This window comes from Sabethes cyaneus, chromosome 1 (genome assembly GCF_943734655.1).
Source record: "Sabethes cyaneus chromosome 1, idSabCyanKW18_F2, whole genome shotgun sequence".
NCBI lineage: Eukaryota > Metazoa > Arthropoda > Insecta > Diptera > Culicidae > Sabethes > Sabethes cyaneus.
In genome coordinates this window covers 78,819,008-78,831,204 of record NC_071353.1, presented here as the reverse complement: position 1 = coordinate 78,831,204, position 12,197 = coordinate 78,819,008, and the positions used below count along the sequence as shown (strand labels likewise).

Below are 12,197 nucleotides of genomic sequence, written 5' to 3'. Positions count from 1 at the left end.
GGCGGAGGAGAATAACGTTGACATAAATATGGTGCCTGATCCTGATCCTCAACAGTTGGAATCGTTTTCAGATGCAGAAAGTGAAGTTTCTGGGGATCAGAGTAGATCTGCAGTGCCAAGGAACACTCGTGTCAAAATATATCCCCAGAGTGCCAAAGGTCCATTTATTGTATTTTTCCGTCAATTAGATAAACCGTTGAATGTATTGGCAATCTCTGATATATTGCATAGATCGTATCAATCGATTCGGGAAGTTAAAAAAGTGAACATGTACAAATTACGAGCTGTTTTTACAAATCGCAATGACGCAAATGCCGTAGTATCGAACGCTTCTCTTACAAATATATACAGAGTGTATGTCCCATGCGATCAAGTAGAAATATCCGGAGTAGTTTACGATGAGCTATTAAACGTTGAAAGTGTTTTAGAGCGTGGATTCGGCCAGTTTAAACATCGCGATCTCCCGAGAGTCTCTATCCTAGAATGTGAACGGCTAGTCACTAAAGCAATTAGAAACAACCGTACGGTATACGTTCCTAGTAACGCTATCCGAATCACGTTCTCAGGTACAGCTTTACCAGATTTTTTGAATATAGACAACGTGTTACTTCGTCTTCGTCTTTATACCCCTAAATTAATGCAGTGTGATCATTGCCAGTCATTCGGACATACTAGTTCACACCGGTTCACACCGGTTCACACCGATCAGATTCATGCGATTCTCCATCTAACGTTTGTATACAATGTAAAGCTAACCACGACTCTCCGAAATCTTGCGCTGTGTATGTAACGTCCCAACAAAAAGTTAGACAACGGTTGGCTAACCACAGTAAATTCAGTTACTCAGATATCTTAAAGACAGCTGTCACAACGGTTTCCAATGAGTATGACGCACTAAGCGAAAACGACGAAGATTCTCGTGACTCAGACGATATACAAGCTCATAATAGTAGTTCTCAGTCCATAAAGCGAAAGAAAAAACAGATCGATAAATCTAGGAAAAACGTGACGAAGCTCCATTTCCTTCCTCTTCATTAGATGCTAATCTCTCAACAAACCAACCAGGAGATTGGCCTGATCTTCCCAAATCGCGAGATATTCCTGGCTTCAAGAGAGTGTCTGAAGTCGAGAAGGATTATAGTCCAATGCAAAAAGCATTGTTGCAGCTAGTTGATTTTATTTGCGATGCTCTGGAGCTTGAAGATAGATGGAAAGAGTTGGCTAAAAAACTAATCCTATCATTGTGTCCCCTAGTGCAAAAGCTTTGCGAGAAATTGCCCCTTCTTAGTCTTCTATTGCAACTTTATGGCTAATACATCTCTCGATAGAACTAGCTTCTCGATTTTACAGTGGAATTGTCGGAGTTTAAAACCAAAAAGAGAAATTTTTAGAGTAGCTCTTACAGAACACGATGTAAAAGTTTTTGCTTTATCAGAGACATGGCTGGCTAAAGATAGTGAATTCTCAATTCCCGGCTTTAATCTAATTAGAGAAGATCGCGATGAACCGTATGGTGGTGTTATGCTCGGAATTCGAAGCCGAATAGAATTCTCCCGAATAGCTCTCCCTGTAGTTGGTTCTATAGAAAGTGTAGCCTGTCTAATAAATTACAAAGGTTTAAAATTTTCCATTCTATCATTATATATTCCTCCAAACTTCACTTTGACCAACCATCTACAACGATTGATTAATTGTCTTGAACCTCCATATTTCATATTGGGTGATTTTAATTCTAAAGGGACAGCTTTGGAAAATGCCACAAGCGATGCCAGATCGAGAATTGTATCAGAAGTCCTAGATGATAAGTCTTCATCTTTTAAATACTGGCAAGTTCACGAGGGTTGCCTGCCCTCCAGTTCCTTGTTCAAGCATAGACCTCTCTCTAGTGTCTGCATCTTTAGCCTTATTCTGCGATTGGAAATTTATTGATGACCCAATGGGCAGCGACCACTTACCATTAATAATAATGTTTAATGCTAAAGTTGAAACTAAAACATCTAACATTCCATATGATTGGTCAAAAAATGTTGACTGGCAGAAGTTTAAATCAATTGTACAGGCATATACTACTAGTTTGAACAATTTTGCTTGCCCTGGTGGGCAATATACAGAACTTTTCGATACAATTGACAAAGCCTTACGAACTTCTCAGACCAAGCCTGCTACATCTAGTTTTACCCGTAAGCATTCTCCTAATTTCTGGTGGGATGATGAATGTAAGTTAGCTCGAGATGATAAAACACAGGCTTTCAAACAGTTTAGACGACTTGATGAAATAAAATTTTTGGTGTTGAAAAACCTTCCCGAAGTTACTAAGTTACTTCTTCTAGAGATTTTTAATAAGCTTTTAGAAACAAATTGTGTCCCAGAAGTTTGGAAGAAATCTTAAATAGTAGCAGTTCTTAAGCCTGGTAAAGACGCTTCTTTGCCAGATTCCTATCGACCCATTACACTCTTATCTTGTCCGCGTAAAACAATAGAAAGAATGATCTTAAATCGTTTACAACTCTGGGCCGAATCATCAGGTATCCTATCTAATACCCAGTATGGATTTCGACGTGGCAAAGGGACTCAAGATTGCTTGGGTCTTCTAGCAACAGAAATACAATTAGCTCTCAGCCGTAAGGAAGAATTAATAGCTGTTTTCTTAGATGTACAAGGTGCTTATGATGCAGTATTATTAGACTTATTGCATAAAAAGCTAATTGACCTGAAAATTCCAGTAATAATCGCTAATTTCATTCATAATCTAATGACATCTCGAGAAATGCATTTCTTCTTAAACAATTCATTGAAATCAACAAGGATTAGCTCGATTGGACTTCCTCAAGGCTCATGCCTCAGTCCATTCCTATATAATGTATACATCCGTGAAATAGACAACTGCATGACTAACGGATGTACTTTGGTTCAATTCGCTGACGATGCTGCATTATGGTGTGCAAATAAAGTCCCAAAAAATGCGGAAATCAAACTACAGACATGCATTACCAATCTACAAAGTTGGGCTGCCTGCTTAGGACTCTCGTTTTCCACATCGAAGACGGAATTCGTTGTCTTCTCTAACAAACACAATCCCTCAAACGTTTCTTTTCAATTGAATGACCAACCCATCACACGGTCAATGACTGTCAAATATATGGGTATCTGGTTTGATTCGAAGTGTAAATGGAGAACTCACATCGACTATGTAGTTAAAAAATGTCAGCAACGTGTTAAGTTCATGCGTATGCTAATGGGTGCTTGGTGGGGAGCACACCCTAGGTGCCTGCTAATGTTCTACAAATCAGCCATACGGTCGGTAATTGAATATGGCTCACATGTGTTTAGTTGCGCTGCCAAAACACACTTATCGAAACTTGTTCGTCTTCAAAATCGCTGTCTCAGGATATCAATCAGTAGTATGAATTCCACCCACATCGGATCGTTAGAAGTAATGTGTGGCATACCCCCGTTAAGTATAAGAATGGAAGAAATACAGTGCAGATTTTTAGTCGGTTGCATTCAAACGAATCACGCGATTGTCATTACCCTTGACCAGTTATTTGAAATTTCTCCGGGTTGCCGATATCTTCACTGTTATCGTCCATGCATAAGTAAAGAAATACTGACAGCCCCTAGAAGAGTCTACCATGATTTTGATATTGCCGCCATTTCATACATCCCAAACATTGACTTATCCATGATTGAGTCATTGAAATATGTTCCCCGGTCGTACACATCGCAGTCCATCAACTCGGTAGTAAATGATAAGATTAGATCGTATAATCCTCTAAAGATATTTTACACGGATGGTTCGGTTAACGAAAACGGCGTTGGATTTGGGATATTCGAGGACAATTTACAAGTGGCACATAAGATGTTTTCTCCATGTTCGATTTTTACTGCTGAAGCTAATGCTATACTACACGTATGCCAACTACTGCAAGACTATCCTAAAGGCAACTATGTTATATGCACAGACAGCTTAAGTACTCTGAATTCGCTCAATTCATATCATATGGAATATCATTATCCCTATACACTTTATGCTATAAGGGAAATTGTGTTCCAACTCCAAAAATCAGGAATTTACCTCATCTTTTTGTGGGTTCCGGCTCATTGCGGTATAAATGGCAATGAGGCAGCGGACACTATCGCAAAAAGAGGATCGGTTGACGGACCAATCTATTTACGGGGTGTTCAAACGAGGGAGTACTTCCATGAAATAAGAAAGCAAATCATGAACCGTTGGCAGGTAGAATGGAATGAGGGAAGTCTCGGTAGATTTTGTTATTCTATTTTGCCGGCTGTAACATTGAAGCCGTGGTATTATAACATGGAAGTAAATCGACAACTTATAAAAAACATGTCTCGAATCTTATCGAACCACTACACGTTAAGAAGTCATTTGTTTCGAATTTGTATAGTCGACACAATTCTTTGCTCCTGCCAGCGCGGATACGAGGATATAGATCATGTAATTTGGTTTTGCCAGAAATATGATTCGATGCGCAATAAACTATTCCAAGATATTAATAAATCTAACAAAAAACCATTTACCCCCATTCGTGATATTCTTGCAATCAAAGATGTTAGTTTTTTGAAAATTATCCATAATTTTATTAACGATGCAAAAATCAACTTATGATTTCAGATTTCAAGCACACTCAGCGGTTGGGAACAGCTAACCCACGAAAAAACTGGAATGTGCGAACTTATGTCATTAATTATGGTATATGCGGCGAAGTCACAGCTTTGCTAAACGTTACTTGGCTATATTCTTTCTAAAGCCAGTACAATGCGCACCGAAGACTTCTTGGCGATTGCTTATTGAGACACCTAGATTAAGTTATGTGTTTTGTGTATTGTCTAATGTTCCATTGAATTCCAGCTCTATAATGGTTAATCCGGGAAGAGCTTTGTCCCTTGTCTTTAATTAAATATTTGTAATAGTGGTTCAATAAAGGAAAAAAAAGGTTACAGTATGCACGTCACATACAGCAATCAAATCCAAACTTGCCGCCACTGTAACAATATAGTTCATTTTGGACACAGCTGCGCTGAGAACAGAGCATCTCTTCGCGGCTCAAGGCAAAGACTACTCTGGTGTAGTCGCCGGACGTGGTAGACAGACAGAGAAATCTATCGCGTATGTCAAGTACATCTTCTCGAGACAACTCTAAGTCCACTGAGCAGAGCCAGAGCTGCAAACGAGCAGCGGAAGAGAATCCCGCGTCACCGACTCCGAAGACAGCAAAACTCAAGATCCCGGACCAGCCATCACCAGCAACAATTCCAGCATCAGCGGAACCCGGACTCATCGCCATCTCCATTCTCATCGCCAGAACACCATCAGCAAGCCGAAGCTCTCACTACAGAGAGTGAGTACGTCTTTTCAACACCCATTAGTACCAGTAGTAGCAGATCAAATTCCCTTGTTAGAGGAGCAGAAAAAGGGACGATGGAGATCACTGATCATGACGATCAAACCCAAAAGAGACGAAATTTACGCCCCAACAACATCACAGCAGAAGCGGCAAGTAAACAATTAATTGATAATGTCAGACACAAATAGAAACAATCTCTTATCGTACACAATCACAACTATCAATTTAAATGGTATTAGCAATAAAACCAAAATAAACGCTTTCGTCGAACTCATACACACACTACAATTAGATATTTTATGCATGTAAGAGGTACACTGTGAGGAAATGCAATTCCAGGATATGAAATAATTTTCAATGTAAATGAAACGAGACGTGGTACGGCAATCGCTCTTAGAAATGGCATTGCATATTCTAGAGTGTTACGAAGTCTAGACTCGAGGGCGATATGCATCAACTTGGGGAATGAAGTTACAATCATCAATATATAGGTATGCACCGTCTGGATCACAAAACAGAGGTGCACGAGAAGATTTCTTCAGCCGCACTCGGCCCTATAATCTTCAAAACCGTTCAAAATATTGTTTACTTGTCGGAGATTTCAATTTGGTTCTCAATCAAAGGGATACCACGGGCGTATCAATTTAAGTGCAACACTGAAACGTCTCGTCGATGGGTTGCACCTAAAAGACGTTTGGAGGGAGTTCAATTCACATGCTGATTACACGTTTGTAAGAGGCCGATCAATGTCCAGATTTGACAGAATATATGCTAGTCCAGAATGTATTCCTAATGTTCGTTATTGCAAACTGCAGGTAAACAGTTTTAGCGATCATAAAGCTGTAGTTTTGAGAATTACGCTTCCTGTTACAAACATTCGACAGGATAGACCGTTTTGGAAATTTAATAATAAATTACTAACAGCAAAAAATCTCTGAAAATTTCATGCGAAGTGGGTATACTGGACAAGGCAGAAGCAATATTATCGCACGTGGACCGATTGGTGGATTAGATTAAAAAAAAATAAAAGCACTTCGTTTTTTCGATGGCTTTTTTCGAGCTTTTAATAATACAATGGGGTTTTATTATTCAAGTCCGAAATACATGAACTCGTTTTACAACATTTCAAAGATCTCTTTTCTGCTGAAGATATCGAGTCAAATGATGGAGATACTGGCACCTCACGCCAGATCAGGGGCGGACTGGCCCACCGGGCAACCGGGCAAATGCCCGGTGGGCCCCAGTAAAAATTTCGTTGTTACACAAAATGAGATTTTCCAAAATTTTTATTTCAGCTAAACTCTTTCTACGACTCACAAATGTTCAATTCCTGGGGCCCCATGTTTCATGAAATCAACCGATTTGATGATTGAAAATTCAGCTTCAAATGGGACTGTTGGGGCCCCGAACTTCATGTTCGATTGTTAGGGCCCCATGATTTATGAAATCAACCGATTTGATGATTGAAAATTCAGCTTCAAATGGGACTGTTGGAGCCCCGAAGTTTAAACCAAAATTTCTCTTTCAATTGAACTTTTTCCATGACTCACGAAAGTTCGATTGTTGGGGCCCCATGATTCATGAAATCAACCGATTTTATGATTGAAAATTCAGCTTCGAATGGGACTGTTGGGGTCCCGAACTTTGAACCAAAATTTCTCTTTCAATTGAACTTTTTCCATGACTCACGAAAGTTCGATTGTTGGGGCCCCATGATTCATTAAATCAACCGATTTGATGATTGAAGATTGAAAATTCAGCTTCGAATGGGACTGTTGGGGCCCCGAACTTTCCGAAATTTCTATTTCAAGTAAACTTTTTCTATGACTCACGAAAGTTTGATTGCTGGGGCCCCATGATTTATGAAATCAACCGATTTGATGATTGAAAATTCAGCTTCGAATGGGACTATTAGGGCCCCGAACTTTAAACCAAAATTTCTCTTTCAATTAAACTTTTTCCATGACTCACGAATGTTCGATTGCTGGGGCCCCATGATTCATGAAATCATTTAAGTTGAGCTGTTGGGGTCCAAGCTCCGAAAATATTACCAGCTTCAATTCTGAGTATTTAAAATTAGAATTAGTATTTCATCCGCAGTTATTTGACTACTTATAAATATTGAACTGTCGGCTTAAGCTCCATACTCAGTTTACTTCAGTGGCGACGGTTCGTTATCGATCCTGCACCGAATGAATTATGGTCCTACCTTTCTTCAAACCTCTCGAACACCAGCTGAACGTGCATCATCCTCGATAGCACACATCTATAAGTGCGATGTCTACTCCGAAGTATACGGCCTCTTCTTGATTCTCTGCTTACAATAATTTTGGCTCCTCTTTCGACGGGCCTTCTAGACACGTGACCAATCCAGCGCAGACTGCCACACTGTGCTATCTTCATTATAACAGCATATTTGCATTCTTAAGATAGCTCGTGGTTCATGCGTCTGCGCTACACTCCATTTTGGATTTTGCCAAATTTTACGCTAAAACCCCAAGCATTCGGCCGGACTCAGCTTCGATCAGCTTCTTTTAGCGTCCATGATTCATGTCCGTAAAGGGCCACCGAGAGGATTAGTGTTCTCTAGAGCATCTGTTTTACGCGAATTTGCAAGCTACGGGACTTCAGCTACAAAATGTAATGCCTGCGTAAAGGCCAATTCGCAGCTGTAATTAGTCGTTTTATTTTGCGACTTACATCGTTGTAAGAGCATACCAAAATATATTCAGTTCCTCTTCGACACCAACACCATTTGGATTTCCACGCCATGTACTTCGTTTTGGCGGTGTTAATGGTAAGTCCCAATTTCTCAATAAATGACCTAAAGGCTTCTTTCGCTGCTTTACTTTTGATTTTAGTATATCGACGTTCTCCGCAAAATCAAAAAGCACGTGAGGTCTCATCTGCTATTCTGACTCATAATTTTTACTCATCCAGCGTCACACGAATCAACGTAACTAGTCCTGTGGGAAAACCATGTCCTAGCCTTAACTGTTACAGCTCATTTCGTTTGACTGAATCGTATGCCGCCTTGAAATCCATAAAAATATTATGAGTCTGCAAGTTGCACTCCCGGAACTCGTCAGTTACTAGACGCATGGTAAATATCTGATCTATCGTGAAGCAACCCTCATGAAAACCAGCTTGATACTCGCCAACGAAGAACTCAGCTAACGGACTCAGTCTAAAACACAGAATAGGGAGAGCACCTTATAGGCAAAATTGAGTAACGTAATGCCTCGATAGTTTTTACTCTCATGTCGATGTCCGTTTTTAAAATTATGGGAAATGAGGTCAATCAACCACTCCTCCGATATTTATTTTCCTCCCATATTCTGTTCCTGACAATGAGGTGGCGCTCGCTCCCCGTTTTTAGAAGTTCAGCCAGGATACCATCCTTTACAGCAACCTTACCGTTTTTCAGCTCACTGATTGCTCTTTTGGCTTTCTCCTGTGTTGGCGGCTCCACAGCTTGGCCTTCGCTCAAAATTCTTATCCTGAAGATGCTGATCTTCGTGTTTACTTCTCTATTCAACAGCGTCTGAAAATACTCTTCCACCTGGCTGCTACCGTCGTTTGGTCAGTAAGCAGGTTGCCAGCACTATCATTGCACATCACAGGCATGGCAAAATTCTTGCACCTGACCGTTTTGTGGAAACTCCGTGTGTCGTTGCTGACGAACCTCTCCTCTGGACTGGCGAACACGTGCTCTTCGTACTGGCGTTTTTAGACGGTGAGTTCTTTTTTCTGCAGCTCTACCAGGATGAACCAAAAAGATTCGCGCAGAGGCTCGGGCATTCCTCACATTGAAATCGTGTGAAGAAATTCTAGGATTCGCACAGAATACCTTGCTTATAGAAGCATGATTCTTATAGGAGAATCCAAGAGTTGAATCCCAGGGATAGCTATGACTCGGCACGGGAATCGCCTGCACTATGAACTGTTCTGTTCTGACGTGTAGACGCAGTAAGCTACTCATATATATTGAACTATTGACATCATATCATTTATCACGCAAATCAAATCAAATGTTCACGCTGCGGCAGATCCTCCAAAAAGTCCATGAATATAGAATTCAACGGACAATTATTTCATTGATTTCAAAGTTGCGTATGATACCTTCGACCGTAAAATCATGGCCATTCTAACCTCGCAAGGGACTTTATCAACGTAATGGTTCCTTATGTGGGCTGTTTAACATGCCGTTACAGGATGTTATCAAAGGGGCAACACACAGGCACAATCTTCAGCAAATCTAGTTAGTTCGTCTGTTTTCCCAATAAAATGGATATTGTCGATAGAACAGTATCTGGGGTGGTGGCTGAACAAACTAAAACTCAAAGCAGCGAAGATTGGGTTGAAGAAAAATGCGTCAAAACTAAAGTACCGTGAACCGCTAATATGACGCACATGCTAAAAGCTGGTAACTCGGTTCTAATAACGATTGAGTTTGTTTTGTTTCGAGCATCGAGCCGCTATGCTGCCCGTTCTCCCGATACTCGACACTCGACAGTGCCTGAGTCGAGTCGAGTCCCAAGTAACAATTCCAAGTTTATTACGTTCGTATAGTGGTTTTCATGACCAATTTCATAAAACCGCTAATAAAACTATGAGCTCCACCAGAACTTTCTGATGACCGCTATAAAACTGCTTTCTGACCAAGTGGCCCACTCCTCAGAATGTTTTCATAACCGCTATAAGAATCAGGTTATAAACTCAAGTAGTCGTATCACGCTCTGCTAAAAGCAGCAATAAAACCGATTAAGCTTTCGCTGCTTGACAGCCATCGCCTTAATTTAAAAAAGCTTTTCGCTTTTTGCTTTTCGCTTTTTGCTTTTCGATTTTCGCCAGATAAGTTCGCTAGCTTTATCAACTTGCAACTATATTCGTGAGCAGAAAAGTTTTAGTTTTACTGACAGATCATGCTGAACGATTTGGTTTACAGCGGCCAGAATAAAATATCCCATAGAATATCTATTAAATTTTAAGCAATTTCGATGGCTTGCACCATGTGCGCATTTAATTTCATCGTGCATTTTGATATGATAGGTCGATAAAATCAGCGCGCCACTGAAATTTTACAATTTTCGAAAACTGGTTGTTTTACCAAATTGAAAATATTCAGTTAGTCAATCTTAATTTCAAGAAAAATCATTTTAGTTGCTTCCTCTGACAGGAAAATCGATTGATAATAACCTTCTTTCTGTAAAATACTTTGCTTTGATGAATTGTTGTTTGTGAGTTAAAACAAAATACTAGAATATGGCAATATGGCTTCGCACAAACAAATGATTTTGGTGTTGAACTTTGGTATTCTTCGTAATAGCAGCAAAAAAACTGTTTGGTTAGGGTGTTACCGTTTTAATAGCTCTATAAAACTAACAGATTTATTGCGGTTTGACAAGTAACCGCGATAAGATCAATTTTGATTGGTGCGCCATTTTTTGTTGCCACGCCACACTTATGGTAAGTTTATAAGAGACGTGGTGCAGCCAACAAGTTTTAACGAGGTAATATAAGCAACCACAATAAATTTGCTTTATTAACAGTTTTATTATGGTTTTCTAGCTAGCTATAAGTGTGTTTGGACTCGTATCCTCTTGGTATTGCGCAATACCACAATAAACCCAGAGGTAATGATTAATACCGCAATAAAACCTTTATAAAATTCAAGCAAAACCAAGTGGCTTTAGAATTGTTACTTGGGGTTGCACGACATGACTTACAAAATAGAGCCCATATTCATTCGATTTACTGTCCTTGTAACGCTGATGTCTTTAGAGTAGACGTCTTTTTTTATGTTAATTTACTAACATGAGAATATTGCAAACTGGGGCCCCTAATATCAAAGGTCCGGTGGGCCCTTTGGCTCCCAGTCCGCCCCTGCGCCAGATAATAAATTATTTTCAATGGCCGTACGTCTGAACCCTTTCACATAAGAAGATCAGTTCGTCAAGGTGATCCTCTCAGTATGGTACTGTTCGCAGCCACGTAGCCAGGGGGGGGGAAGCGCTTGGGGCTTTGACACCATCCCCCCCCCCACCCGAAATGTTTTGGCTTAAGTTTTAAACAAATTCAATGCAGAATAACAATACACCAAGCTAAAATTGTAGCACAAGTATATTTTTGATGAGTGCACCTTTAAATAACAATATAACCGACATCGTTTTGTATCTCTTATAATAGTCTTTGAAAATTCTCAACTATGTAGCTCTCAGCTACTCGGAACGACGAGGAAGCGTTCTATGCGCAGTTGGAATCAACGTACAACAGCTGCTCACGACAGGACATCAAGATCGTCATCGGAGATATGAACGCCCAGGTTGGCAGGGAATGCATTGACCGGCGATCGGACCCCATAGCCTGCACACCGACATGAATGACAACAGCCAGCGATGCGTCAAGTTTGCAGTTTTCCGAGATTTGGTGATCAGAAGCAATTTCTTTTCCCGCAAAGATATCCACGAAGGCACCTGGATCTGACCAACGAAATTCGAACCAAATCGACCAGATTCTCATCGATGGCCGGTTTTTCTCGAACATCACCAACGTACGCTCCCAACTGGGGTGACTCGGGTGATTACCTAGTATCAGTACGCGTGCGTAAAAACTATCGACGGTTTATGCCCTGCGACAAAGCCGCCCTTCTCGGTTAAACATTCGGCAGTTAAACAACCCGCCAGTTGTCGTAAACTACGCGCGCGTACTGGATGAAGCTCTGCCTTCTCCTGTGAAGCTAGATGCTTCGACCCTCGAAAATGGATGGAGTATGATACGCTCGACCGCCAACGAGGCCGCAACCGCGATGCTCGAGTGCACGAAATG

At 40.6% G+C, this 12,197-nt stretch overlaps 1 protein-coding gene across 3 annotated transcripts in view; it reads left to right on the top strand.

Annotated features, from left to right (window-relative positions):
* LOC128738976 (GPI inositol-deacylase) overlaps positions 1–12,197 on the top strand; it is a 666,126-nt gene that overhangs the window by 475,089 nt on the left and 178,840 nt on the right. For 2 of the 3 annotated variants that reach the window (XR_008412136.1, XM_053834504.1), the window contains exon 12: positions 8,911–9,105. The exons of the other annotated variant lie outside the window; for it this stretch is intronic. Coding sequence is in view for 1 of the 2 variants with exons in the window: in XM_053834504.1 (XP_053690479.1) it covers positions 8,911–9,105 (195 nt within the window). In the remaining variant the exon portion in view is untranslated. The remainder of the gene's footprint in view (positions 1–8,910; positions 9,106–12,197) is intronic. 3 annotated transcript variants of the gene reach the window in all.